An 18,718-nucleotide genomic window follows, 5' to 3' on the forward strand; every position below is an offset into this window, starting at 1 on the left:
AGCATCAGAATGAAAATGAAATAGTCTTTGCTATTCAAAAGTTGATTTCAAAATGATATGTGAAAATAACTATATACATAGATACAGGCATATATAGGTATAGATACATAGTTGTCAAAATTAATATTACTATGTTAAATTTCAAAAAGTGTGAAAACTTGAGAGTATCACAGAGAAATATTCCATGGTTAGAATGTGCCAGTTTTATTTTTAAATAATAAACTTTTTTAAAAAAACCAACACAAACCATTGAAACACTGAAAAACACAAATGTGGAAACCATTTTCTATCAAAACTCTATTCTGTATGTGATTTAGTGAAACTAACAACATTCTTTCTTACGCCACTCACAGGAAAGGTGAATTATTTCTGTTGTATAAATGTATAGGTCTAGGGCAGAATTCGCCTTTGTTGCAGAGTACACATGCATTTTTGGATTGATCCTTTAACATCTTGTGTGGGAATTATCAGCAGAATTACAAATCCCAAATGAAGCTGGTCATCACCCTCTCCTTGTTACTGATTAGTCTTGAAGTCCAGTGCTATCAACTCCCAGGACACAACAATGACCAGCCTAGCCAAGGAGACAAGACATTACTGGAACATCCACATCTTTCTTCAGAAGAACAGAGACAGGATTCCTCCAGCTATCTTAAGATAGGTCCCAGTAACTCTGACTTTGCATTCGCATTCTACAGGAACATAGCTTCAGGCGCGGGTTCAAGGAACATTTTCTTCTCCCCAATCAGCATCTCTGCAGCTTTTGCACTGCTGACCCTGGGTGCCAAGTCGGAAACCCAAAGTCAGATTCACAAAGGACTCGCGTTTAACCTGTCAGTGACTGAAGAGAATGAGATACACAAAGGATTCCGCCACCTCATCCATGCCCTTCACCGCCCGGATAACAAAGCACAGGTGAAGATGGGGAATGCCTTGTTCATTGAGCAGTCGTTGAAGTTTCTGCCTAAGTTTTTGGAGGATGTCAAAACCTTCTATGAAGCAGAAGGCTTCCTCACCAACTTCACCATTCCCAGAGCGGCTAAAAGGCAGATAAATGATTACGTGCAGAACAAAACTCAGGGGAAAATAGCCCATGCGCTTGAGGACCTCGATCCAAGCACTATACTGGTTCTTGTGAACTACATCTTCTTCAAAGGTAAGTTGGAAGAGTAATTAACTGAAGGGACTGGCAACACAAATTTCCTTTAAGAGGAGTGCTCTAGTTCAGGGCTCCAGTCAGCCCCGAATTAGGAGCCTTGGAACTCACTCCCACTAGAGGCAGTAATGACCACCATCTTGGATGGCTTTAAAAGATGGTGGGACAAATTCATGGAGGAGGAGGCTTTCAATGGCTCCTAGCTATTGGCTATGAATCCCAGTTGCTGGAAACCTCAAGAGTGGAGATTGCTTATGAACTCATGCCCTACTTGCAGGTTTCCCCACAAGCATCTGGGTGGCCACTGTGAGAACAGAATGCTGCAGTAGATGGGCCATTGGCCTCATCCAGTAGACTCCTATGTTCTTACGCTTGCAGTGCTGTTCAGGGAATTTCAGTACTGGGGAAGGGAAAAGAGACACCTTTTCTCTCTGCCCCCCCTACACTTCCCCTGCTGTGCTGGGTACCATTAGAAGTTTGCCAGTCCCAAACCTAAGTGCTTTATAGTTATATGGCAGAGATGGGCATTCCATGCTGGAAATTGAGAAAAGGGAAAAGATGTGCCTCTTTTCTTATTTGAGAGACGAAATGGTTCCATTTTCCTTTCTTCCTCCTGAAACCTCCCTATAATAACTCAAGGGGTGAGTGGGAGCTATTATAATTAGCATTAGCATTCATTGTGTTAATAATGTTATTATTACCATTCTGAAGAAATTTTAAAATATCCCTGTTCACCCAGGCATTTGATTGCTAACAGATACTGCTCCTGGCAACCTTGAAATTATGAGCTGTAAGGATAGGCCACTGTTTGTAAATGTTTTTAGATGTTCTAAATGTGTTCTTAATTATCTTTATGTGCTTATTCATTATTATTTTTTGAATTGTATTGTCATCCTGCTTTGCTCTTTGCCATCCTGGGCTCCTTTGGCAGGACAGGCAGCACAGAAAATTAATATCTTCATAAATTAGGGCATGCAAATTCCAGCCCTAATCCCAGTTCCCCACCCAAGATGCTTAGTATAAGCATACCTACCCAAATACTGCATACCTGCTGTTCTCATTCCTGAGCACTATGCGTATAAAGTACGATCATACCACTTTAAACAGTCCTGGCTTCCCTCAAAGCTTCCTGGGAACTGTAGTTTAAGGGTGCTATTCCTCTCACAGAGCTACAATTTCCAGAGTGCTTTTACAGTCAATCTCTTTTCCCAGGGAACTCTGTGAGGGGAATAGGGGCCTCTTAAACTCCAACTCCCAGGATGTCTTGGAGGAAGCTAGAACTGTTTTAAGTGGCATGATATTGCTTTAAATTTACAGTGTGGATGGGGCCCTAGGCACATTGCAGTCATGAGGGGAAACTTGAGTAGAAAAGTGCTGAGTGGCTGCATCTTGAGGCTTACTTTTGTCATCCAGTGGACTCTCTCACTGTGATTAAACTGATCTTCCAAGGTCCTTAATCACGCAAGGAGCCTTTCTGCTCCACAAGTTACACTAGAAGACAAAGAAGCAGAAAGCACCCACATGACAGTAGGGACAGGGCTAAAGCTCTGGCCCTACAGCTCTTTTCTACTTTTTTTGCCCTTCCACCATTATAATATCTGAAGAGAGATAGAATCTGCCTGGCTCCTGCTTTCATTAGACTGTTTCTCTCTCCCTTTCTCTGTGGACTGGAGTACCATTGATCTTCTGAAAGGAACCTGTTGTCACACGCTCTTCTCAGGGAATTTATGTAGCTTTAATTTTTTTTAAAAAGACAATGTTTTATTTTTATTTTTTTAAAAGAATAACCACATTTCTGTATACCTAGGGGGTCCTCCCCAAATATTTAAAAACCACCTTTCCTGTTGCTTCCATTTTGTGATCATTTTTTTCCCAAGCTGATAGGCATTCAACCAGCTGACATCACTATTAAAGGGAATAAGTGGGACCTGAAACACAATGTTGCAGATATATATCCCTGTTAGGTGGGCATACAAACATGTAACGATGGCAACTTTTTAAGGCTCTGATAAATACTCATTCATCTAAAACTCGCAAGAGCTGTTGTGCTCACATCTTTCTTTTGTGTGAGACACTGTGAGAACAGGATGATGGACTAGATAGAAAAGCCAGCTGGATCAGACCAATGGCCTGTCCGCTTATGCCTTTTTGAAAAAAATGTTGCTCCTGAAACAACAGAGAAGGGTAGTGGAGATCTCAAATTTTTGTGTTTGTAGTTGGGTTTTAGAGCAGAGTATAGTGCCAATGAAATTGCAGCCTGCCATGGAATGTCAAATTTTAATTTGTTAAGAAGAGCAAACTTCCAGTAAACATGAGTAGTTGAAAAGAAAAAAAAATAAAACATGCTGAAAGGTTCAACATAACGATTAGCTCAAAGTCAGAGAGGAGGACAAGAGACTCTTTTGGTAGAAGCTTCATCCCTTTGCATGGCAAGGCCCCATGACCACCCTGTTCCCTAGGGTGCAAATAACTAGACAACACACAGCTTATTGGGTTTTGGGGATCAAGTAAGGCCACAACTTTATTGGTTACAGATATGAAAGGTTTGGCCATAGGCACTGAGGTAAGCAATGGCGCATGACACTCCCGCCCGTCCGCCAAGAGGGTGAAGCCAGTGGTCCGCATTGGAAAAGTGGGATGGCCCTAGCTCCCATCTGGGCATCGTACAGGAGCTGCCTTTTAACAGGATCTCCTTACTCATGGAGGGGCAGACAGAGGCTATAACCTCCCCTCCAACCAAGACTAGGTTTACCCAATGCCTAACCACCTTACAAAGTTGTGACAATTGCTATGAGGCAGCCAAAAACCCAAAGCCAGTTTGCCAGGTGGAAATAAATTCCTGACCGGGCCCTGAATCTAGCGACCAACATTGTCCATAGCAAGGCCGTACCACTGGTAAAAAAAACACCAACCCTAATCTGAGGGAGGGTGGGCGGGAGAACCGGCACAGAAAGAGAGGCCAAAAGACCCTGCTGGCTTGATATTTATCCTTCCCCTGGGCAAGTTACCAAGTGCTACTACTGGTCATTGGCACCGTGGCCAGGTGATGCCCCATGCATCACTGCCACCATTGGCCAATTTGGTGGCAGGAGTACAATCTGGCTGGCAATAGGCCAGTTCACAGGGGAGACACAGTGCCCGCCCACCCCAGGAGGGCCACCTGCCCCAGGAGGGCAAACGAACTTACTCTGTGAGTATTCCACTGTGTCCCATTGACATTTTCACTATTTTGTGTACTGTTTTGCAAGCAGCCGCTACAGTTACGTATTTTTCACTCTATTTTTTAAAAAAATTATCTTTATTAATTTTCATACACACATATACACACATATGTACAGAAAATAAATTATTCACGGGGGAAAAACAATAAGAACAAAAACAAAACTTAATTATTAAAAAAAAGCCAAAGACAAACATGTAAGTTATTGACTTCTCTCCACCTCAGTTTTGGGTTATGTAATACATTTTTTCCGCAGTTTATCTTTAAAACTTTTGTATGTCGAAGGGTTATATTAAGCCTACTGTGATCTTTGGATTTTTAAAATCTACTTCAATATAGGTTATGAATTTATTCCATTCTTTAATAAACTTTGTTTCTTTCTGGTCTCTGATTTTTTGTGTTAATTTTGCCAATTCTGAATATTCAAATAATTTACTTTGCCAATCTCTTACTGTTGGGATATTGATTGATTTCCAATTTTGGGCGATTAAAATTCTAGCAGCTGTTGTTGCGTACTGGAATAAGGTCTGGTCCTCTTTCTTAATTTCATTGCCAATCATTCCCAGAAGAAAATTTTCAGGTTTTTAAATAAAAGTATATTTAAACATATTTTTTTAGTTCATTATAAATGAGCTCCCAGAAGTTCTTTTTTTTTCCACAAGTCCACCACATGTGGTAAAAACTACCTTCCTTGTTTTTACACCTCCAGCAATTTTATCTCCATTCTTATAGATTTTTCCTAATTTTACAGGGGTGATGTACCATCTGTACATCATTTTTTCCATGTTTTCTCTTAAGGCAACACAAGCAGTGAACTTCATATCTTTATTCCAGAGCTTAATCCAACTATCGTATTCCAAATTATATCCCAGATCTATCGCCCATTTCACCATAACTTCTTTTATTTCCTCGTCCTTAGTATCCCATTCTAACAGTTGGTTATACATTTTTGATAAGAGTTTTGAATTTCCTTCCAGTATTTCTATCTGGAATCTTGATTTTTTTCCCCGTTTATCCCGATCTTTTTATCTTCTGTCCACAGTGCATTAATTTGATGGAATTGTAACCAACTCGTTAATTTATCTCCTAGTTCTTCATACATACGTATTTTTCACTCTATAAGACGCACCAGACCACAAGACACACCTAAGTTTTGGAGGAGGAAAACAAGAAAAAAATATTCTGAATCTCAGAAGCCAGAACAGCAAGAGGGAGCTGCTCAGTGAAAGCATCAATCCCTCTTGCTGTTCTGGCTTCTGGGATAGCTGTGCAGCCTGCATTCGCTCCATAAGACGCACACACATTTCCCCTTACTTTTTAGGAGGGAAAAAGGGAGTCTTATAGAGCAAAAAATACGGTATTTTGTCTAGGTTTTAGGATATATATTTTTAATCACTCACTTCTATGCCTCTTGCATTTCCTGTACTTACATGATGAAATACTTACCGATTGCACACAAAGTTGCTGTGAGGGTTTGATTAGCTGCTTGTGCGTGAAAACGTGCTCCCTCAGAGTTTGTGTGCCCCCACAAACCTCCGTGTGTGACGGAGCTCCTCAGACATGTCTGCTCTAGTCACTAGTAGAGTCCGACAGTGGCTGCCTGCGGAAGCGTTTCCAGCAAAGAAGTTCCTTGACGGAAACGCGTCTCCTGGACTCACGGCGTGACAGTTTCCTGCGAGGTATGGGTCTCCCTATGTGAGACTCAGATACCTCCCCACTATTTTCGCTGGAAGCGTCCCTGAGCCCTCCCTCCTGCTCACATTCCCTCAGAGAATCACTCCTCCCCCTGCTGGTCCCTGCTTCAGCAGTTGAGTCTCTTTCATCCTGCCTGAGTCCCTCCACCACCTGATGCTCTGATGGCAGTTCCCTGACATCCACTTCCCCTCCAGGGCCCCCCTCACCCCCTCCCAATTCCTCCCCCCTGGGAGGTGAAGGGCTAAAACCCCGAAACGAATCTTCCTCATCTTCTGACGTCTCGAACAATTCTCTCCATCGATCGTCGTCCTGGCCAGCTGAATCCTCCTCCTCTTCAGAATCTGGGAACCCCTCCAACTCCTCTTCCTCGTCGGTGGTGGCAAAGTATTCCCTTCGGAACCTCGCTACAGGCTGAGGTTTACGTGGGAACCTCTGATGAAAAGTCTCTATTAAAACCTCGTCATTGACATCCTCTGCCCTAACCCAGGTGTTTTCCGACTCCGGTTCCCCTTCCCACATTACCAAATACTCTACTTGATCTCCCTTCCACCTGGAATCGAGGATCTCCGCTACATGGTAGCTGTGTTCCTTCTCCTCCATTGCTGGTCCCCTAGTGACCCTCCCCTCACTGTCTCCTCTATACGGTGACAGCAACGACCTGTGAAAAACTGGGTGCAGCTTCATGTGGTTCGGTAACCGGAGCCTGAAAGCCACTGGATTGACCTGCTGTATGACTTCAAACGGACCCAGCCTTTTGGGTCTTAATTTCTTACAACCTCCTTTGAATGGCAACCCTTGGGTAGACAGCCACACCTGGTCCCCCACCCTGATGCTTTCACCTTCCCTTCTGTTTTTGTCTGCTTGCCTCTTATATTCCTCCTTAGCCCTGTTTAAGTTGAGTTGGAGCTGGCGATGGATCGCTTCCATTTCTTCCACGAACTGTTCTGCAGCTGGAACGCTCCAGTTCTCCCCCTCCCCCCCTGGGAAGGCTCTGGGATGGCACCCGTGATTGGCCAAAAAGGGGCTCATCCCCGTGGACACGTTCTCTGCATTGTTGTAGGCAAATTCTGCCAACGCCAGCTTCTCCACCCAATCATTCTCCCTGTCATTAACATAACACCTCAAATATTGTTGGAGAACCCCATTTGCTCTTTCCGCCTGCCCGTTGGTTTCAGGATGACGGGCCGTCGAGAAATTAACCTCTACATGCAGTAAGCTCATGAGCTTCCTCCAGAACCTGGAAGTAAATTGTTTCCCTCGGTCTGAAACCACCCTCAAGGGGGCGCCATGCAACCTAAACACATTCTCTACAAACAATTTGGCGGTTTCTTCTGCTGTAACCGCATGTGAGCAGGCTATGAAGTGGGCCATTTTAGTTAACAGGTCTACTACAACCATGATGGCTGTTTTCCCTCTAGACCTTGGCAGATCAGTCATGAAATCTATTGCCACTGCTTCCCACGGTCTCTCAGGTGTGGGCAGTGGTTCTAATAAACCAGCCGGCGCCTGCCTCTCCCCCTTGGCTCTTTGGCATTGTTCACACCCTCTCACATACTCCCGCACATCTTCCCTGACCTTGGGCCACCAAAATTCCCTGGTAACCAGCCACATGGTTTTGTGTTGCCCAAAGTGCCCTGCTGTGGGGCTATCGTGCAGCTGCTTGAGTACTTTCTCCCTCAATTCCCCTTCAGGTATATATAACGCTCCCTTATAATACAATGCCCCATTTCTCTCCTCAAAACCACCGGGTTTGTCTTCCTCCCCTCTGAGATCCCTGAGTTTCCCCTGGGCGTATGCATCCTGCACCGTACCCTCTACCAATTCCCTTTGCCCCACCAAAGTCGCCCCACACACCCAGCGGTCCTCTGGAATGATATGGGTTTCTTCGGGTGCTCCCTCCCCCTCCAAATATTCAGGTTTGCGTGAGAGAGCGTCCGCCCTAACATTCTCTGGGCCTGGCACATAACAAATCTCAAAGTTAAATTTGGAGAACTCTTGGGCCCATCTCAACTGCCTTTGGTTGAGCACTCGCGCCGTTCTCCAGTACTCTAGATTTTTATGGTCCGTGCACACTTGCACTTTATGTTGTGCACCAACTAGCAGATGCCTCCATCTCCGGAACGCCTCATGAATAGCAAGCAGTTCTCGGTCGTACACCGTGTAGTTCCTCTCGGATTTGTTCAGCTTCCGCGAGAAGAAGGCACACGGACGCCACTCCGACTCCTCCTTCCCCGGCTGCAGAAGAAGCACCGCCCCTATGGCTCTGTCAGATGCGTCTGTTTCCACCCTTAGCTTCTTTCGTAAATCCACATGCAGAAGTTGTTCTTCAGAGGCGAAGGCCCTTTTCAGTTCCTCAAACGCTCGCTCCGCCTCCGCCGTCCATACAAACTTCTTCTTACTGCTGAGACAGTCAGTGATGGGCGCCGTCAAATGGGCGAAGTTGCGGATGAACTTACGATAAAAGTTTCCAAACCCTAGGAACCTCTGCACATCCTTCTTGGTTTTGGGTGTTTTCCATTCCAGCACTGCCTGTACCTTGCCGGGATCCATGGCCAATCCCTTGTCTGACAGGCGGTACCCCAGGAATTCCACCTCCTTGGCATGGAACCGACACTTCTCCAGTTTGACCCACAGCCTGTTGGCTTGCAGTCTGCTCAACACTTCTCTGACGTCTCTCACATGTTGCTCCTCATTCTCAGAATACACCAACACATCATCTAGAAAGGCAACGCAATTCTTGTAGAGCAAAGGGCCCAGCACGTGGTTCATAAAAGATTGAAAACACGCGGAGCCTGCTTGTAATCCAAATGGCATAACGAGGTATTCAAACGCCCCCAAAGGGGTAAACATGGTGGTTTTCCATTCATCCCCTTTCCTTATGCGTATCAGGTTGTACGCCCCCCTTAGATCCAGCTTTGTGAAAATCTTTCCCTTCCTCACCATGTTCAAAATATCATCAATTCTGGGCATAGGGAACGCCACCGGTTCAGTCACTGCATTCAGCCGCCTAAAATCACATACAAGTCTCGGCTTGTCCGCATTTTTTTTGTCCACAAAGAACACTGGGCTCCCCCCTGCTGCTTTGGACTCTCTGATGAAGCCTCTCTTCAGGTTCTTGTCAATGAACCCTCGCAACTCCTGCATTTCCCTGTCTGACATGGCATACACCTTGCCCACGGGAAGCTGTGCTCCAGGGAGTAAATTGATCTGACAATCAAAGGGTCTATGAGGTGGTAGTTGGTCAGCTTCCTTCTCACTGAACACGTCGCTGAGATCTGCATACTGTGGTGGTACCTTCACCTTCCCCATTACTTCAGTCCCTGCTAGGGTGGCTTGGGCCCCTACTGAACCCTTCTCCCCTTTGCAGTGTTCTAGGCAATGTGCTGAACCAAAGGACACCACTCTTTGATGCCAGCCAACCAGCGGATCATGTAGAGCTAGCCAGCTCATTCCCAAAATAATGGGAGCGCCTCCCAGGGTGGCCACATTAAACGCTATCAGTTCTGTGTGCCTTGCCACCCTCATTATCATTGGGACAGTCTGCAAGCGGACTCCTCCTCCCAACAACTCCCTGCCATCAATTGTGGTCACCTGCAGGGGGTTGCTTAAAGGGATGGTCTGTATCTGGTGTTCAGCAGCAAACTCCTTGCTCATAAAATTGCAGGAGCTGCCTGAGTCCAATAGCGCCTTTATTTTTAGGGGGTGCCCATTCTGCAGCTCTAGCGACACTTCAATCACTAGAGCAGGTCGAGGAGCTTCTGGCACGGGCACTTTCACTGCTCTTTGGCCTGGCTGCAGTGCCCCAATTGTGGCAACCAGGCGTTGGCTTTTACCTGCTCCTCTCCCCCTTCTTCTCCCCCCTCAACAGCTCCCACCATCCCTTGCCATTCCTTCCTCTGGGGGCAGACTCTGGCAAAGTGGCCTGGCTGTTGGCAGAGATAGCATTTCCGGGGGCCCTTTCCCTCCTTCTTAGCTCCCTCGCTGGTTTTTGAAAATGCGCGCGCGCGCGCTGTTCCGATTTCCATCGGCTCTGCCGGCGGGAAAGCTGGCTCAGGAATGTCTGGAATGCGGAACTCCTTCCAACGTTCCCCTCTCCCTTCCCGCCTCTCCAAGGCTCTTGCCTCCTGCCGCGCTCCTATGGTCAGCGCAGATTTGGTCAGCTGATCCATAGACTCCGCCCTGGGGCTCCGTGCCAGCTCGTCTTTCACCCCCGAAGAAAGACCTTCTTCAAATAGCATTTGAACGGGTGCCGCCGATAAATCCCAACTCAGTCTGTGAATCAGCATGGTAAACTCAGTCCAATATTCACGGACAGATCGACTCCCCTGCTTACAAGCCATTAGCTGTCTGCGCACCACCCCTTCCTCAATATCGCTGGAAAACATGATATCCATTGCACGAAAGAACTTCATTGTGTCCTTTAGTATGTCATTGTGCGTTGCCATTAGGGGTCGAACCCAGTCTCTAGCCCCTTTCTCAAGATGCCCAATTACAAAAGCAACTCGCGATTCCTCATCAGGGAACTCATCGAACTGCACATTAAGGGCATATTGCATCTCTGTCCTAAAAGCATGGTAGTCCTTGGGGTCCCCCCCAAATTTCTGCACCAATCCTGGTACCTTTCTGGGGAATTGAGTGGCTCTCCCCTTCTTGTCTGCATCCTGAGCCCTTCTCTCCTCCAGCCTCGCCGTCTGCAGGGCCAGTTGAACCTCCAACGCTCGGTATCTATCTTCCAAGCTTGGACCAGCTCCAGCCCCTGCTCCTCCGGTTCCGGTTGGTTCGCTCATGATGCCTTCTCTTGCACAGGCAGCGTACAAAGACTGTCGGACTGCTGTGAGGGTTTGATTAGCTGCTTGTGCGTGAAAACGTGCTCCCTCAGAGTTTGTGTGCCCCCACAAACCTCCGTGTGTGACGGAGCTCCTCAGACATGTCTGCTCTAGTCACTAGTAGAGTCCGACAGTGGCTGCCTGCGGAAGCGTTTCCAGCAAAGAAGTTCCTTGACGGAAACGCGTCTCCTGGACTCACGGCGTGACAGTTTCCTGCGAGGTATGGGTCTCCCTATGTGAGACTCAGATACCTCCCCACTATTTTCGCTGGAAGCGTCCCTGAGCCCTCCCTCCTGCTCACATTCCCTCAGAGAATCACTCCTCCCCCTGCTGGTCCCTGCTTCAGCAGTTGAGTCTCTTTCATCCTGCCTGAGTCCCTCCACCACCTGATGCTCTGATGGCAGTTCCCTGACAGTTGCCTTTGGAGGGAATTAAAAATCATGCAACTCTTTTGCCTAATCTTTTTCTTCCAAGCTTACTGGCAACACCCTTTTGACACTCACATGATCCGGGAAAAAGACTTCTTTGTGGATGCAAACACTACGGTGAAAGCCAGCCTGATGTATCGAAAAGGCTACTACAGATACCTCCATGATGAAGACTTGTCTTGCTGGGTGGTGGAGATTCCATACAAAGGAGATGCCACGTCTTTCTTCATTCTGCCTGACGAAGGAAAACTGGAGCATGTGGAAGGTGCATTGGTAAAAGAAAGTCTGTCTAAATGGATAGCATCTTTTAAAACAGAGTAAGTCTTTTCTCTGCACCGTTTCTTCAAATGCTGCTAATTCGAAGAGTTGAAGCTTTTTGTTTTAAAAGGATACCAGATATATATATATATATATATATATATATATATATATATATATACCAGTTTCAGGGGGCCACTGGTAAGGACACCCCATAGACCTAACCTCGGCTACTGCTGTCAGCCCCCCAACCTCAGGTTTATCTAGATGTGGGTTCAGGCTGGCCGATATCTGGCTTTCAACATTGTGACATATCACCAGCTAAACATTGTGATGTACCGATAGGTCACAATGTCTGAAATAAGGATGGAACTATGCAGAGGCAAACAGTAGGGCTCATGTCAGGATGCTGCCAGTGGCTCCTGGCTGTTTGCCCAGGAAAGTATAAAGACAAGAGAAGGTTTCTTGCCATCCTTTTTCATTTCAGTACTTACAGTGAGAGGCTATAGAACCCAGCCTCTTGGATAAGGGCATTGTCCTGAGTGAATCTCCACCCCACCCCCCGTCTCTCCCACTTCCTCCTTCATCACTTCTATGGGTGCTGCTACGTGCCCTCTGCCTTTGAGCTCTTTGTTCTCCTACTTTTATGGCCAGGTTCTGGGAGATGGAGGGTCTGGGATGCTTTCTGATGGCACTGTGTCAGCCAGCTGCCTTTCTGCTTCTGCCTCCTCCTTCTCCTCTCCCATTATTTCCCAACTTTCCCCCTCATCTGCCTCTGAGCTGTGACCCCCAGCAAACCCCTGTTGTAAATCTATACTGTCTTCCTCTTCCTCTTCCTCTTCCCTAGAAGGGTCAGGATGGGGACGCAGTCTCCATCATTCCTTCTCTACCCAGTCCCTGACACTGATGGTTCCAATCTGCCTGATGAGCTACCTGTTTTCGAGCCATAGGCTCCCAAGGTGTGAGGCAATGGGAGCTTCCCTGGGAGTGAGTCCTCTGAATCTGAGGAGCCCATTAAAAAAGCAGTGAGAAATCTCTATCCCATGGGCCTAATGGAGCCCAGTAGGGGTCCTAATTTGTGGGACAGGTTATGACACAGCACCTTGGCATAATAACTGTGGTTTGCAGGTGCTGCCAATCAGCTGATCACCAGCACTTGCAAACCCCTGAGAATTTGCCGCCGTGATTTGATTTCAGCGGACATTATGGCGATATCAGTCCCACACACCTGTCAAAATGGCACATGGCAGTTGCTGGAGGTCAGGATCTGGCCTGCAACATAGATCCTGTTCCTAACTCCCTCTACTAAAGCAATGTATTCTGGCCTGGGAGGACTTGGAGTGGAGAAACAGTGACCCTTTAAGAGGCTTCAAGAGACCCTTCCTATGCACTGGGGCCCTTTTCCAAGCTTGAATGTGCATCCAGGCCAGGGAATGTCACTGTGTGGGTCATGACTCAACAGCTGAACACCAATGAAATAACATACGGATTCTTTTTCTTCATCAGCAATGTACGTCTTTTCATCCCCAAATTTTCAATTTCTGCATCCTATGATGTCAAAGACTTATTACAGAAGATGGGTGTGCAAGACGTCTTTAATGACGCTGCTGATCTGTCTGGCATTACCGGAGAACGTGACCTGATGGTTTCCAAAGTAAGTGCTTTCTCTCTTTGATCAAGTGCTTCTTTAAACCTTCATGCTCAGTCATTTGGTCCTCGATTAAAAGAGGACAACATTACCTCCAATAATTTCTCAGAAGCACGTGAAGAACATCTGAGAAGGAACTTTTTTTGTTGATATTTTTCTCATTTGCAGGAAGCCATGAAAATGTTGCAAAATGTGAATCACAGAGCCATACCATACACTTAAAGTGAATTCAATGCACATTTAAAGCACATGCTTCCCTCAAAGAATCCTGGAAGCTGGAATTTCGCCTCCACAGACTTACAATTCCCAGAACCCTTGACAAACTACAGTTCCCAGAATGCCCTGTGGAAAGTCATGTGCTTTAAATTTGCATTGATTGTGCCTTAAATCTAGACTCTGCCACACTTCCTTTTGTGCTGCATTTCTAGGCATGGGTCCTGGCTTTCCAGGTCTGAGCAGAGATGTATTATTATTATTATTATTATTATTATTATTATTATTATTATTATTATTATTCTTCCCTGTGCTTTCTCCAGGAGAACCCTTGTTTTGCTGCTGAATTTGAGCAAATGGCAATCAAGTTTTCAAGCATTGTCATTTGCTCTGATTCAGCAGTAAAAGGTGGGTTTTCCTGGGGGAAATGCTGGGACCAAAAAAAAACCACCCACAAAAACAAATCTGGGAAACCCAAACCTGTGCGTAGAAAGCATGGAGTGACGGGAAATGTGGGTGAGCCTTCAGTGACATTGGTTTGTCTTTAGACTGACACCTGAAGAATGTATTCTTCCAGGAGTCTCATGGTTAAATGTCGATTGGATGGTACATCAAGGTTATCTGGGCACTGAACAAAAGAGAACACTGAAACAATTCAAACTACAGTTCAAATAAAACCAGTGAATACGGCATAAAAATGCATAGGCAAAAGTGCTACACTCCCCCTTGAAGGAGCAGGTCCACCACTGGGGGTACAAATTGATCCACACAGTCCCTGAAAGTTCATTGGCCTCAGTGGTTAGGAGTGCCTGTTTCCTGCTATATAGTCCCTTTTGGACAGAGATGACTCAGCCATGGTACTCCCTGCTCTGGTAACTTCCAGAATGCATTATTGCAATCTCTGCTTTGTGAGGCAGCCCCTGAAAATGACTTGGAAACTTCAGCTGATCCAAAATGCAGTGGCCAGATTACGAGCTGGGGTTCCAACTAGAACCGGCATAAACCCACATTTTAAACCACCTACCTGGTTGCCAGATTGCATCCAGACCAAATTCAAGGTGCTTGCATTAATGTTCAAAGCCCTAAATGACTTAAATCCCAAAGGTCTGAAATACCTTCTCCTTCTCTACAGCCCCCCTTGGGTGCTAAGACTAGCAAGGGAGATCCTCCTGGTAATAATAATAATAATAATAATAATAATAATAATAATAATAATAATAAATAAATAAATAAATAAATAAATAATTTATTTATATCCTGCCCTCCCCAGCTGAAGCCGGGCTCAGAGTGGCTAACAACAGTAAAATAATACAACATTCTAAAATCAGTTCATTATAAAATCGGTTCAAATCAAATGCCCTCAGAATTCAGGGAATGAGGGCCTGGGAGACAGCATTCTCTGCAGCAGCTTGTGGAATTCCCTCTCCACAAAGGTGTGTCTTTGTTTTGTATTCCCCATCATGTGCTGAAGACACACTTCTTTACCCTGACTTTTGACAGCGCAGTATATTTTGGGACGCACCATATTCTTGTGGACTGTGGAGACTTTTAGAAGACCCCATTTCTCCTCAGAGAGCTACAATAGCCAGAGCAGTTTAACATTCAACCCCCCTTCCCGGGGAACTCTGTGAATTGTAGCTCTGTGGACAGAAAAGGGGTCTCCTAAGAACTCTTAGCACCCTGGACAAGCTACCCCCAGGATTCCTTGGGGGAAGCCATGATTGCTTAAAGTGGTACAGCACCACTTTCAATGTACAGTGCAGAAGGGACCTAGGTTGCAGTATGTGCTTGTTTGTAGTGTTGGCATGGTGCCCAGGACATTTTCTCCTGTTTGTGAATGTGCTCACGCCGCCCTCGCCCGCCCCTCCAGGTTGGTAACCCCTGCTTTAGCTAAAAGAGCAAACACCCTCTTGGATTTGAAGGTCAATGTGGACAAGCTATAACAGAGAAAGAATTACAGTAGATAGAACAGCTGCTTCAGGGAGGTCTAATGGAAAGATCCTCAGTATGAGTGATTTAGAATACAAGAAAGGGAGGTGTGAGGAGGTCAGGGAAACAAGCAAATGAAAGATAAGTTATGGGAAGGCTTGATTTGTTTTTTCTTTTGTTTTTAATTGTTTCTATTTTTCTGTGTTTTATTGTGATGTGTTGTTTTGTCATTGTTTAATTTGGTGTTTTTTCTTTTGCCTTTTTGTAAACTTAAAACCTTAATAAATACTATTTTTTAAAAAAGAAAAAGATCCTCAGTATGAGAACAGTGATCATCACAAGGGTGTCCATATGTGACCTGCAGACAATGATATGTTGTTCTTTCCTCACAGGCCATTCACAAGACTGTGCTGGATGTTAACGAGAGTGGCACTGAGGCAGCGGCAGTCACCACGATAGAGTTTATGTTCCGTTCCGCTCCATTTCAACCTGTACTTACTATCAGTTTCAACAAACCCTTCCTGATTATTATTTTAGATAAGGCAACACCGAGCATTCTCTTCCTGGGGAAGATCATCAACCCTACCGTGCAATGACTATTAGAAGACCCAGAGTATTACGAGTACAGCCTTTTTAGGAAATTAAAAAACTGGATTTCCCGCTTTGCATTTTCTTAGCCCAGTCCTGGTGGTGCCCATAACCAGTTGTCTCTGGGATGAATAAGAAGACGACTGACTTCAAAGCCATGTTATAATAAAATGATTTTAAAACATTGTGATATTGTGGGTTAACTTCATGCTCCACCCTTTTGAATCTGCAATATGTTTCTGTCCTTGAAAGAAGAAGAGGAAGAAGAGTTTGGATTTGATATCCCGCCTTTCACTCCCCTTCAGGAGTCTCAAAGCGGCTAACATTCTCCTTTCCCTTCCTCCCCCACAACAAACACTCTGTGAGGTGAGTGGGGCTGAGAGACTTCACAGAAGTGTGACTGGCCCAAGGTCACCCAGCAGCTGCATGTGGAGGAGCGGAGATGTGAACCCGGTTCCCCAGATTACGAGACTACCGCTCTTAACCACTACACCACACTGGGCCCACAAATCCCTAGGTGACCTCCTAAATCCCATTTTAGAAAATCAAGTCGCTAAATGAAGGCTGAGCAGATGGTAGATCACAATCAGCCAGTAGATTTGCAGGAGAGTTTCTGCCTCCCAGTTCTTTGAACGGCAACAACAAAATGAGTTTGCCCAGGTAAAGTAGGCTGCTGAAATGAGGGGGAAAGCTAACCAGAAGTGGACTTGTGTATTAAACGATAATAACCTCAGTTCAGTTCTGGTTCTGAAAATAAATCCAAACCAACTCAGAAGGTGCTCAGAGGCATCCTGTGTTCTTTAATTCTAACTGCATCTCTTTTACATAGGGCTCTGGTTGGTAGATATTGGGGTTCTGCAGGGGGAAACAAACTAAAACTGGGAAGCCTTCCACGCCCCTATCATAAGGAAGAATTTCTCTATGGAGATAAATGGATGGCACTAGGCCAGGAGAATCAGGTATGATTCTTAGTGACTCTCGTTTTTCTTCCATTGGACAAAGCAAGCAGAATGCAATCAGGACACGTTAGTAAGTAAATGTGTGATAAGAAGGCAACAACCGCAAAATGTGGCAAGTAGACTAGCACCCCAAGAGAAGTCATCATCTTCTGTGCCCTGCCTGGGGGCTCATGGGCAGGTGGCTCCCAACACTCTTCCTCATCCAGCCAGTCCCTGACATCAGGAGAGCCCATTCCGCTCACAGAGTTACAATTCCCAGAATGCCCTGGGGACATGGATTGATTGTTAAACTACTCCAAAGCCTTCCCCCCCCCCCCGAACATTTCTGAGGTTTTTCTGAGTAGGCCACTTTTCAGAACGTTCTCCTAATATTATCCACCACTATGTTGGGGAACCAGCTTCTGTGGGCCTTGACATACCCGTTTGGCCCAGGTGCTGATGCTAGGCCTGTTCACTACTGTACTCTTGGGGGGGGTGTCATTTGGGACTTCAGGCCCAAGGTCCAGCTCTAGTTGCACCACTGGGGTGTGCAAGCCACCAAGAGAACTGAGCAGTCCCAGCAACCACAATTTACTAGTTAATGTTATGTCTAAAAGAGAAAGCCTAAAGCAGAAAAGTCAGATTTGGAAAGCAATACAGCATAGAAACAAGAGACAGCTCTGGAAAGCTCTTGGGTAGATAACAGTCAAATATTTTGCTGCTGATTTCGCTCTCACAAGTCCACTCAGCCTCTCTGGTGGGTGACATTGAGGGCTGGCATCCCCAGAGGCGTAGGAAGCGGTGTGTGGTGGGGGCAGACCACCCTGGGTGTCATCGCTGAGGGGGGTGACATTTGACATGCCGCCCGCCCGCGACTCCCAAGCCTACCTGGAGCCACTGGGGGAAGGGGGAGCTGTGTCGCTTTGCTGGTGGCCTTCCCCCCTTCCCCCTTCGTTTTGACAGCTCAGGGGAGACTTGGGAGTTGCGGGTGGGCAGCACACCCGGGGGTGACATTTGGCACACCGCCCACCAGTGACTCCCAAGCCTACCCTGAGCCGTCAATGTGGAGGGGGGGAGTGACAAAAAGAAAATCAGTACCGGGTACCACCTGACCTTGCTATGCCTCTGGGCAAACCCCTCCCCCCCCCCATGTGCCAGGATCCGATGTGGGAAATCCCAAGGACTTGTTTTCCCAGGCAGCAAAGGAAGCCTCTGGGCTGAATTTGCTGCCTGGGTAATTGGTCCTGCCCACTCGCCTAATCAGCAAATCATGAGTGAGCATAGACCACCAGGGGGTGGGCCTAGCCTGCCTCTTCGGTATATTACATAGGCACATGGTTTGCTCTGCAGACACTTTCTGTTGGCTTCCCACCCTCCCACCCTTTATATATTACTGTTGCATGACCTTGGTATGGCATAGCCGGTCGCCGTATTCAGGGCCAAGTTACGTGCCTCTTACATCTCTTGTGGCCTGATTTCACCCAAATATTTTGCTGGCGATTTTGCTCTCACAAGAAGTAGTGACGGCCACTATCTTGGTGGCTTTGAAAGAGGAATACACAAATTTGTGGAAGATGAAGATAGCAGCCATGATGTCTAGGTTCTACCATCAGAGTTGGAGACTGCATGATTCTGAATGCCAGTTGCTGTGAATCACAATGGGGGCGAGTGCTGTTATGTCCTGCTTGGAGCTCCCACAAGCATCTGGTTGGCCACTGCTAGTAGAATGGGCCATTGAACTGATTCAGCAGACTTTCTTATGTTAGTATTTTTTTGAAAAACTATCTAAAAAGAGACAACCTTTTAAGCAGGGTGCAGG

At 46.2% G+C, this 18,718-nt stretch overlaps 1 protein-coding gene across 1 annotated transcript; it reads left to right on the forward strand.

The window, feature by feature from the left end:
* The first annotated feature begins 353 nt into the window (after positions 1 to 353).
* LOC308575365 (alpha-1-antitrypsin-like) lies at positions 354 to 16,146 on the forward strand. Its single transcript, XM_081173962.1, has 4 exons — positions 354 to 1,156; positions 11,372 to 11,642; positions 13,090 to 13,237; positions 15,766 to 16,146. Exons 1-4 carry the CDS (start codon positions 490 to 492, stop codon positions 15,967 to 15,969), a joined length of 1,290 nt encoding a protein of 429 aa, XP_081030088.1. The 5' UTR covers positions 354 to 489; the 3' UTR covers positions 15,970 to 16,146.
* Positions 16,147 to 18,718: the final 2,572 nt, after the last annotated feature.

The sequence above is a fragment of the Podarcis bocagei genome (genome assembly GCF_964188305.1).
Source record: "Podarcis bocagei genome assembly, chromosome: 1".
In the NCBI taxonomy this organism is placed as follows: Eukaryota; Metazoa; Chordata; class Lepidosauria; order Squamata; family Lacertidae; genus Podarcis; species Podarcis bocagei.